We start from the raw sequence: 19,740 nt of genomic DNA on the forward strand, positions 1-19,740 counted from the left end.
AAAAAAAAAAAAAAAAAAAAAAGATATGCTATGTATCTGTACCAACTTCCCACAGGAATGTAAGCATTATGTACTATACACAGGTATTAATAAACTAAAATTTTAATAAGCTAAAAGACATGATTCATTTTTTAAAATATTGTCTCTGTAGTGAGTTTTTCAGTGTATTACATCCAAAATCTAGTTTCTAATCTTTTTTCGATGACTGCATTTTGGTATATTTGTGTTTCAGGTCATTGTGCCTGAAGTGCCTTAAAGCTAAACTTGAAAGTTCAGAGTCAGGAGTTATATGAAGATTTCATGCAGCTTGTGTGCTAAAGGTGGGAAAAGCACTGAGCAACACTGTACAGTGTAGTCTCTTTTGAGCCCTCTTTTGTAATCATATTTCTGCAGCATGACTCCTTAGCATACATTTAAATATAAATACAAATATAAATGACTCACATTGGTTTTTTCCTCATCAAATAGTGGGACGCTTTCTAAACTTTGCACCAACAAAACTTTATATATCGAAGCATTCAACAGGTGGATTAAAAAAACATTTTTGTTGACTGTTTGGTTTAAAGGTTAAACAAGAAATCTTATTTATTTTTGTTTGTACTACTGAAAACAGTTATGTAACATAATGGTTCAAGGTTTTGCCTCAGCTAGCAAAATATTTTAGCTATAAAGTGGATCCCTGTGTTTTCAATCAGTCTGTAGTTACAACTTTCCAGTTTTGTAGTTTTGCTCAAACAGACTATTTGTTAGAAAGTACAGTTTCCCTAGTTTTTATTAATTTTATTCACATGATTCCAATGTAAAAATATTGAAGATTACTTAATTAAACTTCCCTTCCATTTCCAGTTCTCAATACTTCAGTTTACTCTTCTTAAGTGGCTCTTGCCATTAGTTTCTACACTCTTCCTTCAGAGGTCTTTTATGCATATAAAATACAAAGTTTTTCCCTTTAACTAAACTGTACAAATAGCAGCATATACTTAAAAAAAAATTGCTATCCAGGACAGGGGATTTAGCTCAGTGGTGCTGTGCCTACCTCAGAAGTGCAAGGTCCTGAGTTCCATCCCTGGTACTGCAAAAAAACAAAAACAAAAAAAAAAACAAAACCAAACTGCTTGCCTACTTTCTTTAACAATACACCAATAAGTTTCCTCTTATTTCTTGACTGCATACTATTCCATTTGATCTGAAATTCCCTTAATCCATTTCCTTATTTGATTATTCAGATTATTTCTTTATTAGAGTAGCAAAATTAACCATATGCACATTATTATGCATTAACGTTATATGCATTAATGCATATTAACCATATGCATTCACTATCACAATATATACAAATATATTGATATAAGGAATTTTATTCTAAGAAAATGGAATTGCATGGTGAAAGAAGATGTGGATTTTTAACCTACCTGATCAGTTGCCCTCCTCAGGAGTTGAACCAGTTTATATTTCTAGCTGTACTATGTATGAGTACTGTTTCCTTACATCCTCAGTAATGTAGCATGCTATACTACTTTTAGTCTTTTGTCCAGATTTTTAAAAAGTATCTCATTATCTCCCATGAACGAGGTTGGGCATCATCTTAAAAAATAAGTTTAGGTGGGCTGGGGATTTAGCTTAGTGGTTCTACTGCCTGCCTCGCAAGTAAAAGGACCCAAGTTCGAACCCTGGTACCAAAAAAGAAAAAAAATAAAAAGTTTAAGAACAATTTTAATTTCCTTTTCAGTGATATGATATATCTTTTGTTCATTTTTCTGTGGTGCTGTTCCTTAAGAATATGTAGAAACTTTTAATATTAGAGAAATTAATCCCTTGTAATAATTGTCAACACTTTACCCACAGTTTAGTGTTTGTCTTTTTATTCTGTTTATCATCATTTAGTAAGAGCAAAGAATAAAAGTTTGATAAAGTCAAGTGTATCGGTCTTTGAAGGCTTTGGGGTTGAGTCAAAGTTCAAAGGCCTGTATTTCTTTGAGTTCACAGAATGATAGTCGTTTCATTTTTATATCTAGATCTTTCACATACTTTCAATACTTTATATTGGGTATGAAGCCTCGGTTCAACTTGACTTAAGATGACTAGTTGTTTTCAAATAATTTTTCAATAAAAATTTTTACTGATACTGAAGTCTACCTTTCATAATAGTATAAAATTCCCAGTATATCAGGTCTGTTTTCGACTTTCTGTTCTGTTCCATTGGCCTCTGTTATTGTATGTGCCAGCACCACATGATTTTAGTCATTAATCTGTTTTAAAATCAATTATGGCTGATTCAGCTTGCTAATCTTCCTTTTCAGAATTTTCCTGTTCTCCTTATACTACATTTATTAAATACCTGATGAAAATTACTTTATTCAGTGTATATTTTTTCAGCCTCAGTTTTGTACTCAGTGATGCCCTGCATTACCTTCATATGGAAGGTTCCAGACACTAATTCCACACCCCTTCCCCTGAGGACTCTCAATGCCAGTTAATCTTAGACAATTTTGCTTATCTGAAGAAATGCAAAATAGTTATCCTGGAAAATTAAAGCTTCTAATGGGATATATTCTGAGGGCATGTCCGGTATTAGATCTGCAAGTTACTTGAGACATCTGTTGAAGACAAACATTATCCACAGCTCTCGAATTAAAGCAGATTAAACTGTCACACGTTTGCCCTTAAGTCTTCTTTAAGAATCTCAGAATGACAAGTGAAAATAGATATGCTTTTAATATCTGTCCTTCTGATTACTTAAACTCCCTCACAACTGAACTTAAAACAGATCATACACATTATAGAGGCTGTATGGAATGTAACAGCATGTTTGTCCAATTGGATTTTAATATTTGACATTGAAAAAGCTGTTGAATGACTGATGTTTAGAATGTTCTCATTGTCCGTACAGAATATTAGCACATCTCTAAATCTGGTAAATGGTGTTTACAGTTTAATGGACAGCTGGCACCCTTGACTCCTAGGATAACACTTTTTTTCCTCCTACTTCACAGATGGCTGCATTTCATTTCCTCTTATAACCTTCCAGCTGCCCTCCACATTTGAGGTTCTATAGAACGTGGCCTTGCACACTGTCGTGTCCTTTCCTCTGTACTTTCTCTAATTTTTCCTTTGTTTTCATAAAACTCCTTGCATACTGATGCCTCACAGTCTCAAATTTATTTCAGTAATCCAGACTTGGTGCGATCTATACAACTTACTACCTACTTGGATCTGTACCCAGATAACAATAAAAATAGAGCCTTTTCTTTTTTTTTATTTTCTTCACCTCTTAAGGCCTAGGAAATGTTCTCAGGAAATGGCACCTCCATCCATGTTTTTAGGGGGAGAAACTCAATAAATATGACTGTTTTCTTTCTTTTATTGCTCTCACATTCAGCACATTTAAAAATCCTAACAATATCCCCGAGCCTTATGTCCAGGGTACCCAGTGGCTCCATTCCTATAAAAATACCAGGTCACAGGGATACATCCAGTCTAATGCAGCAGAACTTCCTAATTTGTACCCTTCCATACTTGCCTCTCTGGTTTCCAGAGAGGAGGAACTCTTCAAGCTGTAAGTCACATCGGTTTCCTACCTTATGCCCTTCAGTGGGTTCTCACTGCTCTTGGAGTGAAACCCAGACTGGATGCTATAGCCAACAAGTCCTGCATATCCAGTCCTAATTTATTTCTTTTTTTTTTTTTTTTTTTATTTTTTTAAAGAGAATACTTTATTAGTTTCTGTAATCAAACCCACATAGATATGACCTTACATATTTAGTACAATGCGTTACCCCTGTACACATGGAATTAAAAAAAAAATTAACATTTCTAGACCAGTATGGCTGTCCATTTCTGTACAATGCCAACTCAACACAGTAAATTGGGATAACTTTTTCCAAAGTTGACAGCCCCATTAAAGTTTCCCAAAATTCAATTTATAAATATATGTATAATGGAGGGGGAAATAAGACACTTCCATGACAAAGAACACCTGAGAAACTACATTACTACCAAACCAGCACTACAAGCAATTCTAAACAAGATCCTAGAAAAAGACGATGAAGGCAACAGTATCATGAGGCCCAACAGAGCAAATCAAATAGGCAAGGCAAGAAACTAAAAGGAGAAGGTGAAAAAGTAAAAAGAGTCAACAAAAGGTCAATAACATATCAATAATAAGTCAGTACATATCAGTTATAACCATCAAGCTCAATGGTCTCAACTCGCCAATCAAGAGAAATAGACTGGCAAAATGGCCAACAATATGTTGTATACAAGAAACATGCCTAATGCAAAAAGAAGCCCATAGACTGAAAGTGAAAGGATAGAAACCAATTCTCCATGTGACAGGAGCCCAGAAAAAAACAGGGGTAGCAATCTTATTTGCACACAAAGTAAATTTCAAACCAAAACTTATTCTATTATTATTGATGTAGGACGGTACTGTATCATACCTCTGTGAATGTAAAATATCTTGTACCTGCTTTATGATACATAGTAGTGACCATGCTTTATCAGAGCTATATTTAATGATATTACTCTAGAATGTTCTCTTTCCAAATGATGATTAAGATGCTAATAAAAAAAATGGTGCCAGGTACCACAACAGCAACAGAACTTTGCTGTTTTCTGGGTATTATTCTTTTCTTTGTTTTTCTTTTGTTTTGGTTTTTTTTAATGGAATGTGCTAATTTATTTCTTCATACTCAGCCTGTTTGACTCTGCCCCTTGATCGTCAAGTTTTAGCCACTATAGTGTTCTTTTATTTACTTAATAAGCATGCAAACCTGTATAAAGCCCGGGGCCTTTATATTTGCTGTTTCCCTGTGCAAGATGTTGTTTCCCTGTGCAAGATCTTATTTCCCTAGCTGTTTATGTGGCTGGTTGTTATTATGCAGGACTTGCTGGATATATGATACTTCTTTACAAGTCTTCCCTCAACTGCATTTGCTGTCATGTCTAATTTTTTGCGCTGTTGCTTTTTTAAAATTTTAATTTGTATCAGTACATGTTTGTAGTACATAATGATTACATTCATCTTGGGGACTTGTGCACTACCACGTCTTAATTATTATTTTTTTAATCCCCTTATCCTTTTCTCCCTCTACCTCCCTCCATCTCTTGGCTCCCTTCTCATTTGCAAAAGATTATTTTATATTTCATTTCTTGTTTATTTCCTTCATAGCCCTGTCCAAAGACATGATTGCTTTATGAAATTGCTTCTTGCAGGCATTCTTGACTCTGTTTTTCTTTTCTAGTCAAAGTTTCAGTAGACAGACTGTCTTCTATAAATCCTGTTGTATGGTTAGTATGTAGCATAGCACTGACAGGTAGTACTTTGTACTCTGGATATTTATTACCTCTAAACAATGTAGCAATGTTTAGGGTGGGAATTATGTGGCAACCAGAATAAAAAATTTCTTTCTCACCTTAACATTTAAACATATGCTAGGATAAAAATGAAACCAAAAATAAAATCATTTCAGGTATTGAAATGCCCTATGGTAAAAGGAAATGATGAACTAGAACACGTTTGTGGGGAAGTTACAAAAGAAGAAAGTTATCTGGACTGTCTTTGTAATTACAAAATTATGCTGCTGCAGCAAGTTATTGTTGAGTATGATATATTCTCTATAAATTTGAAAAATGTGGATTCACTTGCATTTTGCTTTAGTATTTTATGTTCCATGAACATAGTTAATGAACATCAAGACTTAGCCATTGATTGGGATAGTCATTAGTAAGTGAGAAGCATCAGTTCCTGTAACAAGCATTTGTTTTCTGTCCTCTGCTAGTTACCTGTGGTTCCCATCCTCGAGGAGCATTAGAGACAGGTAGAGGTGATAATTTTATAAAATTTTTTTGTCCTCTGTGACAGCTTCAGTAAGAGGAGCATACAAGGATCACGGTGGAACAAAGGCATGTTTTGAGACTTGGTTAAGACAAGGACTATTAAGGTAATACAGAGTTTGCTCTTGAAGGAATAAGGATTTGCTAGATGAAGACTTTATAGGCCATAGGACAGGATGGAGCAGACACAGAAACAGGATTCAGGCAATGTGTTCTGGAATCTGCAATCATAGGGAAATGTAGGGAGTAGTAGGCAGTAGGTTATAGGTCTCCTGATCTACTGTGGATGTAGATTGGACTTTACTCATGAGGCAGAGGTTTTGGATAGTTTGAATCTTGAAGGTAATGGAATTGTATGATTTGCATTTTAAAGAGGTCACTGGAGGGTAGGATATGGTGTCCATATCTCTGGTGATGGAAGGTACAGGATGAGGTCACCAAGGAGGGTGTAGAGTTAGAGAAGAGTTAGGGGTGAACCACAGAAGAACAGTGACTCTCTCAAGTGGGGAAAGAGACCTGGGATCCCTGAGGTGGCAGCAGATGAACACGCCATTGTGTCATAAAAGCTAAGGGAAGAGATCTGCTTCAGGAAGGAAGAAATGATGGGGGCGTGAGATAAAAACTTCAAACAGGAAGACTGGATTTCATCATAAAGAGACCTTTAGTGACCTTTGTAAGAACAGTGTTAGTGGGCTGATGGTGGCAATATCCACACTAAGGAGAGGTGAGCCAACAAACACCCTGAGGCAGACAAAGCCTGGCAGGGTTCTCCTTGGTTTCTGGCTTTTGTTTTTGTTGTTGTTTGGCTTTGATTTATTTTGTTTCATTAGATGGTAGTGATGTGACCTTGTTTGTGTCCTCTCCTGTGAGGGAGGAAGCACAAGCAGGAAGCTCTCAGTGCCGGGGAACTGGGTTTTGGTGTAACATTGTTTTAGTACATGTGAAGCAAAAGAAAAGGACAAAAGGCTATAGATGGTATAGCCTTTTAGGTGGCTAAAAGTAGGCAATAGAAGGTATTTACTCTGAGGGAGAAAGAGTGGATGTGAAGGGAGGGAAACAGAGGTGACTCTTGAGGGAAATATGTTAGGTAGACAAGGGAGTAATCATGGGTGACACTAGGGTTTCAGCTGAGCTGGAAGGCACCGGTGTGTGAAGGCCTGACTCCACCCGCAGCAGCCTGGACACCCAGTTCCGGATTGCGTGTTACCTGAGCAGGTCCAGCAGAGGCTGTAAAACATAGCAGTGCAGTTAGGATTAAAGCCAGGTCGCTCAGTAGAGAGAATAGCCTTGCTGGGGAGGTGAAGTGATGAAAAGGAGGTAGAAAAGGAAGAGTCCAGTGAAGTTAGAGGAGCTAGGCCCTTCTGTGTGGTGGCAGGAAGGCAGTCTGGGGAAGGCAGGGTCTCTAGTAAGCACTGTGCCCGAAGGACACATGTAAATGGATGCTCCTTACCCAGTTAACTGGAAAGATATTTATCCTGCATTTGCCCTGCCTTTGCCCATAATGGTGTGGGGAGCCACTCTTGGGATTGTACTCAGGATCTGCTGCCCTTCTTATGTCCCCTGGAGTCTTGGTGATTCTTAGCCTGTTTGGAGCTGGATTTGACTTTTACAAACTGTTTTCAAGGCCGAGTTTGCTGAAGAAAGCAGACAATCAAAATTCTGCTCTGTGTTTGATGAGATTATGCTACTTCTCCATTGCCTTGAGGTACCAGAAGAAAGTGACAGTTTTTGTCCTTAGATTCCTCTCTTTGTGAAGTAACACTGAGGTAGCAACCACCTTGAATAATATGGGAAGTAGCTGTCAACTACAGAGTGATGAAGCAAGAATGTGGATTTGCACCATCCAAATGGGGGAGTAGCACTTTCCTGACCCTGGAAGAGCAGTGCACACAGAATCCGGCCATGTGTGACTCTGCTCCTCCTGCCTCATCGTGATTCTTTTACCTGAGAATACACTGCTCTCCTTTGGGCTGCTTTCATCTCGGGCTTCCTGCCTGAGTTGGCTACTGAGCAGAAGGCAGAGAACATGACGTCTTTCTCAGTGGGAGAGCATTATTGGCATTCTGGGCAGACAGGTCTCCCTAGTGCGTGGGACTCCGGCACTGCAGCACAGTTGGCATCCATGGCTTCCTGGCCCTAAATGCCAGTAGCCCCCACAAGTCATCGTGACAGCCAGAAAAGATACCACACATTTCCAAATGCTGCTGGTTATTTATGGACTGCTCGGGCCTGGTAGACTTGTTTACAAACAGCCAAGGAAGAAAGATGTTCGTTCTGTATTCTCAGTTTATCTTCTTTCGTTGTGGTATGAGAGTTATAGAAATAGGAAAAAGGAATCTTTGTTAAAGAATGATTGAAAATGAATTAATAATTAGGCAAGGCAATGGGAAAATAGAAGAAAAGGAATAGAAAATTGAATAGCAAGACAGGCATGCATGGTGGTGCACGCCTGTAATCCCAGCACTTGGGAGGCTGAGGCAAGGGGATTGAGGTGAGTTCAAGGCCAGCCTGGGCTACACAGCAAGTTCAAGACCCAGTCTTTAAAAAAAAAATTGACTAGTAGTAAGGAAACTGGAATAAATATTTCTGCCGCATTTTTCTCTGGGTTTCTTGCAATTTTCGCAGAAGCCAAGAGTAAAATTTCTTGTAAGAACGCTCATGTGTTGTTACATCAAAGGGTATAACTAACTGATTTCAGAGGTACCCTAAATAGATTTTATCTTAAATAGTTAGAATTTTGTAATGGCTTAAACCCAGTCTTTTAAAGAGGACAATTTGCTATAAGGCAAGTCTTGTTTTATTACATATGAGGGGATTTCATTATTGATAGCCCCATACCCCTTATTTTAAAACAGTGATACTTCTCTACTTATCCTGGATTCTGAACACCAAAATATCTTTAGCTCCTATGTAGCAAGTTTTTAATTTTAATTTTTACAATATGAAGTTCCCTTATGGTGTCAGTATCCTTTTACAGAAAAACTAAAACAAAGCAAAAACCAGTATACCTGGCTAGGGTTGAAAATTTCTGCCCTTTAGTTTACTGTAATTGCTGAAATCATCTGTAATGTCTTGTTAAAATCTGCGCTAACACTTGTAGACCATTCATGCCATACTGAAGCTGATTTTCTACTTTATTTTTTCAGTTATTCATGGTGGACAATGGAGCAGATGACTGGAGAATAGCCATGACTTATGAGCGTATTTTCTTCATCTGCTTGGAAATACTGGTGTGTGCTATTCATCCCATACCTGGGAATTACACGTTCACATGGACGGCCCGGCTTGCCTTCTCCTATACCCCTTCCACAACCACTGCTGATGTGGACATTATTTTATCTATACCAATGTTCTTAAGACTCTACCTGATTGCCAGAGTCATGCTTTTACATAGCAAACTGTTCACTGATGCCTCCTCTAGAAGCATTGGAGCACTTAATAAGATAAACTTCAATACACGTTTTGTTATGAAGACTTTAATGACTATATGCCCAGGAACTGTGCTCTTGGTTTTTAGTATCTCATTATGGATAATTGCCGCATGGACTGTCCGAGCTTGTGAAAGGTAAGTTTGTTTCTTTTCCTGAGAACGTAATTTTCCATATAGTATCTTCAAAAGGAGGAGAAAAGATATTTTAGACTTATTCTTGAAAATTTTGGATTCTCTGACAAGCTTCTTTTAAATGACTATGACAAAGTCTTCTTCAAGATTGTTGCATGGAGCAAATTCCTTCACCATTGTGTGTTTTTCTTTCCAGTTTGATCGGTTTTTAGTAGAGGATTGGCTTTACAGTCTGTGCCTATATTTCGAGACCAAGATTTTTCTTGGATTTGTGTATTGGAAATGTCACTTAAGGAGTCAGTTTTGTGCCTGAGTGGTTATAAGCATTGATCATTGTTGCGATAAAAATCCTGTTGAAAAGTGCGGATGCCTGAACTTCAGGGAGTGTCTTAAAGTGGTTTGTTGACCTTACTGTGTATATATATTAGTGTTCACATGCTTTCTTGGTAAGGAGCTTATGTATGCGTTCCCACAAGTTTTTATTGGACTTTCAGGAATTAGTAATTAGTGTTCACACTTTCTTGGTAAGGAGCTTATGTATGCGTTCCCACAAGTTTTTATTGGACTTTCAGGAATTAGTAAAAAGAGGCAGTGTTTGCTGGTTTTATTGACTGAAGAGCTCAGGTCGTCTGGAGCTAAAAAGACCTTGTCAGGTTTTAGGAGATGCTTTCTAAATCTGCATTAATCAGTTATAGCACCAATAATGTTCACTTTGCCATTTAACGAACAAAAAATAGATTTATAAGTGACGGGAAGAGCTATATCAAAATGAGGTCACGAACAACGTTTCATGACCTTGGGTAAGAAGATTCAAGGTACATTGGTCTCAGAAAGATGAGAATGACAGGTTTGTAGGACTGTTAAATGTCCCATGATGGTCATTGTAGTAATTAGGTTTTTGTAAAACTTAATTTTTTAAAATAAAAGTTAAACACATATAGTTTAAAGAAGAAAAAAGTCTGTATGAGAATTGTTGTCATGCCCCACCACCACCACCAAAGGGGGGAAAAAATAAATCCATAACGTTCTCCACTCGATTTCTACTTTTTGGCAAAGATTTCAAATTTTTTTAACTGTTCCTTTGGTAATTATTTTTCATATTTCTCAGTAAAATCGCTTATCTTGCTTCATCCAGATGTTTCTGTTTTTAGAGCTACTTATTGACTTCATATTATGGCAGTTAGGGTTTTAGCTTTATTTCCCTTATACACACCCTTTTACCATCCCCACAGCTTGCTAGTAAATTATTGATCCCAAGAATCTGTAGCTCATATTTATATATTTACATTGTTTTGACTATGTAAATTTCTTTGAAGCTAAACAATACAGGGTATCATAATTTTTCCTTTTTGCACACCTTTCTTTGAAATTAAAAATTTATTTTATTCCTTATTTTTATTTCCTTTTTTGTATACTTCTAAATTTTCACACATTGTTTAAATATTGTTTTATTCTATTTAAATCTATCATTTTCAACTTATAGAAATAACTCTTCGAAATTTCTGACCTCCCTCATGTTCAGAATATATTTTCCTCATTTTTATGTTCAATACTCTTATTTGTTGAACATTCTTTTGCTACCTTTCTTCATTTACTGCTTTATTTTGGTAAATCCACCTGCTAGTCTTTTTTTTTTTTTCTTTTTCTTTTTGCAGTACCAGAGATCAAACTTAGGACTTTGCATTTGAGAGGCAGTTGTGGCACCACTGAGCTAAATCCCCGGCTTTGCCCGGAGTTTCTCAGAAAATATAATGCATATGAGAGAAAATTTTTGAGACTTTAATGATATGGCAATATTTATTTTTTTCTTATAATAATATTACTAGGTATAAAACTGTAGATTGGAAATCACTTTGCTGCAGAATATCGAAAGCTTTGTTTTCCTTTGGTGCTCAAAGTCCAACAGTCCAATATTATTTTCATATTTGTTCTTTTTCTGCATTAAGAATTGGTGTTCTAGAATTGTGCAAGGATATTGGGGTTACTGTTTTAGTCCATGCCACTGGAAGCTTAGTGGGTCTGTTCAATCTTTCTTGGAAATTTAAAAATATTACTTAATGTTTCCTTTTGCTGTGTGGGTAGCAGCACAAAAAAATAGATCTCAGCAGTAAATATATAGCAGCCTTTACTTACTGACATGGCTCTAGTGCAGCACTGCTCCTCTCCTTAGTGTTTGAAGCCCTCCTTTCAATCCATAGATCTGTTTTGCCCTTGCAGATGATAAATCTCTAGACTAGTGGCAAATTAGCAAAGAAAAACAGAATGCAGAGAATAAAAGGCAGAATCTAGATGTTAAATTTTGCAGCCTTTGAACCTGTCCTCCCATTTAAAGCTCTGACATTGTCCCTTCCTTCAGGGGTGCTGGTCCTCAGTGGCCTCAGTCTGGGTCAGTGGAAAGATGCTTTGATTCTCAGTACTTGTAGGATCGCTTCTTAATTTTTCAACAGTTGCTCTAGGATTCTGCTTTTTTGAATCAGCTAAGTCTGAAAAGTCAGCTTTCTAGCTTCTTTTTTTACCATCTTGTCACTCGCTGTTGTCTTGATGGCTTTATAATTTTTTCTTATTTGTTTAAAACTTATTGTCATTTAAAAGGGATTAGGCAATGCCAGCATGTTTATTGAGTCCACTAGTTTTTGGTGGAAAATTTTCAGTGATTTTTTTTTTTTAATATCATGCATCTGAGTCTTTTTTTTTTTTTGAACCTCTCTACATAAATACGGCACTTGAAGGATAAAAGTTTTCTTTTTAAAGAAAGGTAGACTCCTTATGTTAATGCTTTGTTTTCTTACAGTCATAGTATTTACAATATTTTGATATTTTCTGCAACAGATGTGCCTATAAAGTTTGAAGAATAAATACAAAAAACTTTTGTTGGCATACCTATTCAGTTTATAAAGATTAGCCTAAGATAAAATGTATGCCTTACAATGTTAAGAATGGATGTAAAAGCACAGTTTAACCGTATGTGCATGTTCATGGGTGGTCTCTAGTGCATCTGTTCCCTGGGGCTCGATTAAAATAACCTCAAAGTTGTGCATATGCCATGTGTTTTCTCTTAAATAAGATTTCATCTTGGCTGGTTTAACCTATTGTCACTAAATGCAGAAAATCATAGTACAAAGGATGTGTGTTTTTTTAATAAGGTGCTGAAATTAGTAGATAATGGCCATTCCTGTTTTCATATTAAGAGGCAGTAAACACGGAAAATTGATTGCTTCATAGCAAGATGAGACTCTGTAGTCAGCAATCACACAAGGGGAACAATCAACAAGTCTGGTGTGTGGGCGAGACAGAGGCTAGAATCGGAACTGGGACTTGAGATTTAGTTGCATTTTTGTGCTGTAAGGGTTGAGTGACATCAGGATAACTATCTTATTCTTGCCTTGGCTTCCTTCTTCTTTTGCAAACTAAATGTCTTGATAAGACTTCCTCTTTCAAATTTAACACTGTATAATTAGACAAATGTGTATGGAAAAAAATGTCATTCCCCAGCATCATGGTAGTGTATTTTCCACACTTGATTTTCATTAAACTTCCCATTATGTTGAACAGAATCTCTAGATTGTGACTGTAAGATGCAGAGATTTAGTTGAAAACAGAAATGTTTTCCCACAAAGTTTAAATTTTGAACATGGTGTCACCGGCAACTTACACTTCCTTGAATGTTTATTTTCTGCGTAGCTTGCCTTGCCTTCTTCCATCTCTCCTCTCTGCTCTCCTCTCTTCTCTTCCTTCTCCCCTCCCTCCGTCCTTTCTGTCTGTCTTTTGTGAAGTTCCCAAGACTTAATACATGTAGCCCTCCTATTTATTTGGTTTGTGGTATGGGTTGGAGGAACGCCCACAGTTCCATCTTTGTTCCGTCTAAGCATGCCCTCTGGATTACAGGGAGAGGGTCATACTTGATAAAAATTCTCTGTTTAGTTAATGAGAAGAATTCTCGGAATATATTAATTCAGCAGCTTTCTGGAGAAGTTTTTTTTTTCTTCTCAAAACTTTCCTTGCCCTACCAAGCACCAAATTCTACAAGTTTCTTGAAAAATGTTCTCTCCTAATGGGGATGGCATCTTATAGGAGGTGTCTATTCTTTATGACCTCTCTCCCACTCCCATACATCCTGCACTTCTGATTTATTTATTTGTAAATTTTATATATAGTATGCGTATTTATGTTTGTATTTATATATGTGTATATAATTTTTAAATATGTATATTTTATATTTTCTATAAATATAAATAAGTGAATGTTTGTTAGATATGAATAATTCAGTGAATGAGTGAGTGAATGATAGGAGCATGCTGAGTAGCAGGTCCTTGGCATTACTTCTGTGGCCTCTATTTGTTTGTTAGTAGCTTTCCTGGACCGTGTGATCTACATGCTCTTTGATTCAAGTTTGGCCTTATATTGAGGTGGACTGCAAGCCTAGGAAGAGTATTTTCTTCTGAAGCTCTCTGTTAACTGTGACTTGGTGCTGATAGATTTTTTCATGGGGGTAGAGCAAAGCATTTAATCAGAATGTATTAGGAGAAACTTCAAGGATATTTATGTCGTAGAAGAAACCTGAACCCCAGAGCTTGATGTGAATTGGGAATTATCTGATCTTGGCTTGCACCATCAGGGCCTGTCTTGTAAAGACCCTTGGCAGCTATTTAACCCGTGTGTCACCCCATACACTGTTCCTGAGGAAGATAGGAAATGTTTTGCAAGGAGAAGACCTGTATATTGTGGGCCAGTGCTGTGTTAAAGTATTTTGTGTTTTGTTTTGCTTCTTTTTCACTCTGAAGGTTCTGAGAGCACTTAATGTGTGAATGCATATAGGCATTTCTAAGGGGAAAAAGTGGTATTTATTTGGACAGGTCTTCTGGAACACATACTCAACCTGATATTACAGAAATTTCCAAGAGAAAGGATTTCCAACCTATTCTGCACAGTTGGGAACTTTAAAAAATGTTTCTATGTTCTATAGATTCTTTTTCTTTCAGCAACTAACTTTGTAGGATTGGGGCAGGCTGAATTGGGATAGAGAGAAGGGCAAGGGAAAAGTTGAGCTAGGAATCTTGCTGCCAGTGTTTCTAAGCAGAAAAGCAAATAGTGAAATTCTCTGATAAGCAGTAGATGCCAGGTAATATTTCTGCCACTGGAAAAGATTCATTTAAGTAAGACATTAGTGGTCAAATAAACTTACTGTTATTTCTCTCATTGTTTCAAGTCCATGGGTATTTACATGTGCATTAAGCATGAATTTGTTGAGAGGAAACATTTTGGAAAAGACCATTAAAATGGTTTGCTCTTTTTAAAAGTGGAAGAACTAGAGAAGAAAAAATGGACCTTGCTTTGGAATAGATTTTTTCTAATGGAAACTTCATTTTAGATGAGTTAAGAATAAATTCCATTATTAAACGCATTTATGCTGAAAGTTACAAATTTTTTAACTTTTGTATGAAATTCATATATGTTCCATAAAAATATTAAGCATTTGAAGAGAAAAATTTTTATTATGTTCCATTGTTATGAGTCATTCCAAAAACTGAACACTAGGCATAAAAGGATTAAAAACTAGCATGCCTCCAAAAATTGGTATTTATTTTTTAAGTTATCAAAGATAGCCTGACAAAGGCCTTAATTTTAATTGTATTTAGAATCTACTGTTGAGTGTCTTAAAAGTAGTGTGTTTCATTTCTTCCATGAGAGAAACCAAGTTAGATTCTAGTTCTTTTTTTAAACTGTCACTAATAAGCTTTTATGTTGTATTTTTTGTTTTGTTTTGTTTTGTTTTCACTTGCTTTGAAGATGATTTCTTAAACACAGGTGAAACATACATTGTCATATTATAGAATATTCCAATCAAATCATGCCCCGTAATAAAACTATATGCAACATAAGTTTCAAATAAAATACCTGCGTTACGCACGAAGATTGAGTGTGTCTTCTTACCTCAATATTATGAAAGAGTTGCTAAGGGAGACTTTCATTGGATAAGAATATCCTGTTTTGTAACTAGATACAGATTCATCTTCTTAGCACCAATTTATAGAAGATACACGATTTGGGGTCCCACTTTCAATGGAACATCTTGAATACCATCTTGGTTTTATACATACTGAGTTAAAATTATTATCTTTGTTCCAGAGCACCAATAAAACAAAAATAGTTTTAGTAGTTATTTATATCTAGTAAGTTAATGCAGCACTATAGAACATACCTATTTGTGACTTGGTATTAGTCTATTCTTTTAAGATTTATGTTTATTTTTAAGATTTATATTTATATTTATTACTTCCTTTTAGAGCATGTTAAATAAAACAGCATTTTAAGTTTCAAAATGTATTAAACTCCATTTGAAGTCTGTAAATTCTAATCTTCACATTTCTCATTTCAAACACATTTTAGTTTTCTTTTCTTTCTGTATGTCATAAAGAGTTTTTCAAGGAGGAAGGGATAAATGGCATCTGAAAATCTTAGTTCTGTTTTTTTTTAATGATTGATATAGGATCAAATGTAGGAGAATGTGAAATGCCAAGGTACGTTTTAGAGAACTGGCTCATTTTTCTGGTCTGCTATCATGATTCTATTTTGTATTTTCAGGAAACTCAGAGGCCTGTTCCCTTTCAAGGCCTGATCATTTGCAATACCTATTTCCTGCTGATTTACTTAAATTTAAAATGAGTTACTTGTGAATAAGTTTCTTCAGAGTTGTAAAAGTAATCATAAAATATGGGTCACAATACTAGGCAAACATATCCTGCTGGCTCCTTAATTTATAATATTATCCTGGATAAGTTATATAATTTCTTACCACTTCAGGTTTCAGCTAGTGATAAGTAAACTCTAAGCATTTCATTGTAATTTGTGGTTGATAGTAATGTAATACTTTGTAAACTTACATTTCCAACTCTGCTTCACACACATAGATATAGCATATTCAGGCTTATATATGAGTCACAACTTTAAAATGGGCCCTTTCAAGTTATACTCGTAAAAGTGGATGCTTTGAGAGCCTTCATCTTGCACCCATGACTTGGAAAGCACTGATGTGTAGTGTAATATTCCCCAAATAAATTGGTCCTGAAAATCTTATGGAAAGAAAAGCCAGTGCTCTTTCAAGCTCAATTTTCTCATCATTCCAATGAAGATTCAATGTGTTCTTCGATCTACCTCCTGGGAAAACAGTGGAGAGTATCAAGTGTGGCAAAGGGCTTTGAGATCCTGGTTTGAAGAATGCAGGTTGAAAGTACTTGAAGTGATTCTGTTCAAGCAGGAAAAACTCAAAGTGAAACAGCTTAGGTATCTAATCTTAATGTCTTCCAGCCTGATGTGGCAATTCATGACAGTTTGCCCATCCTGGCATCCACATGGATGTCCATATTTTATGAAATATATGTCCTGAATGTTTTCCTGTTTGGGAAATCCCTAGAATTGTCCACCTAGAAAAGGTTCAGTCTTGGGCCCAGAGTCTTTCAGTACATCTTCAGAGCTCCTGTGACTGATAGGAAGAAAGAACATAAAGTCTAAGTGAAAATGTCCTACTATTTGAGTTATTCTGTCTTTAAGAAGATTAATACTTTTCTTGAACATAAATAGGGCCTGAATGGAGAAAACTCAAATGTTTTCTAATTGTTTGTAGGATTTTCTGAATTCTAGTTCATTTTGAATATTTATCTCTAATTTTTAATCTTTTCTTAAAATTTCATTAAAATAACAAGTCAAGACAGAATGGTGCTTTTGCACACTATAAAATGTACAGATTTGGGGTATTTTGTGAGTGGAAAAATAATGCCTCCTCTTGTAGTGTTAAACTTTTAAACCTTTAGTCCGTGTTAATGGACTTCCTGAGTGTTATTAGAACTTGATAGGCAGTGAGAACATGTTAGCACCTTATCTCAGAGTTAATGTCAGGTAGGCAGCAGCAGCCAGTGAGGCATCCAGGGAGGATGAAGAATGGTGACTATAGTGACCCGCCTTTTCCTCCCAGGCTTCACTTCCCAACAACATCAGACCTGGCTGTAGGCTATGAACCCTCTTTGTACTAACCAGTATCACATACACCCATGTACAGTCACCTCCCAAAAGCCACGGCTGTGGGAGGACATCTAGATAACCTTTAATGCACGATTTGCTTTCTGTGGCTTGTGTTTTCATTTCCATTCTCACTGTGCGTGTGTGTGTGTGTGTGTGTGTGTGTGTGTGTGTGTGTGTTTAATGGATTGAAGCCCAGAAGACTAGCCTTTCTCTAAATCAGTCTTGTCATGCCTCCTGAAATCGTACAAGAAAAAACAAAACAAAAGAGCAGTGTATATCCTGCAGATGAGGCTCTTTGAAGAGACCTTTTTTCTTGTTAGGTTTTATGCTTTGCATGCTTCTCCTGGCTACCCTGAAGTCTTTCTCTCTAGTAACTGCTATTTGCTAGTAACAAGAAAGGAGCAACGGAGATTATTCTTTGAACTCTACTTAAAAACCTTTCCAGTTCTTGCATTGCTTTGATGGTTGTAGTAACTCTTAAGGAATGAAGCCCAGAAAGTATCTATCATTATCTTATTTAGGGTGACTTGTCTCCTTGGACATATTTGTGATTCTTTTTTATTTTCTCCCTCAGTTGAGGCAATAGATTGTTTTGATTTATCCCTAGCTTCTTCCATGACCAAAAGCAAACTTTTATAATGTATCAGGAATATATCTACACATTGTGAAAAGCCTCCTTCCCCTTTGTGGCACTGTGTTAGGTTTGATGACAGTCCACTGTCATGACTTTGAAAAAGCAATACTCTACGCATAGAATGCCCCATGAGATGTCTGCTATCTACCTATTCTTGTCACAGTGACACACTGTTGTGCAACTCACAGTGATGTGTGTGGTATCTAATTTTGACATACAATACTGTTGATTCTGCAGTTGTTCAAGAGGCAAAAGTTATTTGAATAATTACTGTCTAGTATCTTTGCTTTCAGGTTTTCTCTCATCAAGTTCTCTTCTAAAAAGCTTTCTGTGTTATATAAAATGTCCTGTTTCAGCTTATTGAACTGCATTTAATATTCTGACAATCAAGTGCAACTTAAAGATAAGTTCCTACAGATTTTTGGTATTAGATGTGGCAACTTTTGAATCTTTAGAAACTTTATGTAAGAATCATGGTTTGTAATTATGAAAGTCATGAAGTGATCTATAAAGTATTCAGATCTAAATAGATTAGCAGAAAATAACTTTTGTGTCAGTTATCATAGTGAAATGTTGCATTCAGTGACTTTCTTGTTATATAAAAGTGGTTCCCAGTATTTTATGTGATTGACATGTTAGTGGCAATAAATTCTGTTTTCGAACAAAAGTGGGACTCTGCTAGGCATCTATGGAAATTCATCCTAGAAATCCATTTAGTATTGTTTTGGTTCAGCTATAGACGCAGAAAAGCCTGTATCAGCAGTCCCCTTAGAATTTCTGGCTTACTCATATATCAAAGTAGGTAAGTTTTCTTACATCTACTAGTGTTATTATTTTTGTTCTGCCTTCTCCTCTCCCTCCCTCCCTCTCTCTCCCTCCCTTTTTCTCACTCTCTTATTGTACCAAAACCCAGAATTGCTTCTTCCTATTTACTAAAATTTTTTTTGTCTTAAAAATTTACTATATGCATTTTGGGGTAGTGTGTAAATATATATGCATGCCTATACATATATATGTATAATGTGTAATGATCAGTGTACTGAACATTTCTATCTCTATAAACATTTTTCTAAATTTAAATTAGCATGTAATAATTCTACATATTTAAGAACTTCTGTGTCATATTTTTAATATGTCTATATAACATGTACTGATCAAATCAAAGTAATGAACGCTCTCTTGTCATTACTTTGGGAACTCTGGGGCTCCGTTCTAGTTATTCATAAAATATATAATAGGTTATAAACTATAATTACCTCACTGAAACCCTAGAATTTATTAAACCTCCCTCTTTCCTCCTTTACCCTACACCATTCTCAGCCTCTAATAATTAATGTTCTTTATTCATATTGACACTTTTTAGCTTTCACAAGAGAGAGAACATGTGTCATTTTGTCTGACTCATTTCACTTAACATAATGTCCTCCAGCATAGCACACCCCTGTTTTTTGTTGTACTGGTCACATTGACTAAGGTATTGGAATCAACCTAGAACCCCATCAAGAGATAAAGAAAATATGGTAGATATAACTGGAATACTATTTGACCATTAAAAAGAATGACATACTATGTTTTTTTTAATAGGCTCTAAGAAGTTCAGAGGTGTCTGAAGTGAGAAGCCACTTTGCCCTGTTTTCTATGTCTGTCTACAGAGTCTACATTTTTATAATATGTTGGTAGCTTTTGTCCCTCC

The 19,740-nt window shown here is 36.1% G+C and overlaps 1 protein-coding gene across 1 annotated transcript in view; it reads left to right on the forward strand.

Annotated features, from left to right (window-relative positions):
• The window catches only part of Kcnn2 (potassium calcium-activated channel subfamily N member 2), a 135,686-nt gene that overhangs the window by 34,144 nt on the left and 81,802 nt on the right, over positions 1-19,740 (forward strand). The window contains exon 4 of the mRNA XM_010614158.3: positions 8,982-9,400. Coding sequence (XP_010612460.1) covers positions 8,982-9,400 — 419 coding nt within the window. The remainder of the gene's footprint in view (positions 1-8,981; positions 9,401-19,740) is intronic.

This window comes from Fukomys damarensis, unplaced genomic scaffold (genome assembly GCF_012274545.1).
Source record: "Fukomys damarensis isolate Sample0158 unplaced genomic scaffold, DMR_v1.0_HiC HiC_scaffold_9, whole genome shotgun sequence".
In the NCBI taxonomy this organism is placed as follows: domain Eukaryota; kingdom Metazoa; phylum Chordata; class Mammalia; order Rodentia; family Bathyergidae; genus Fukomys; species Fukomys damarensis.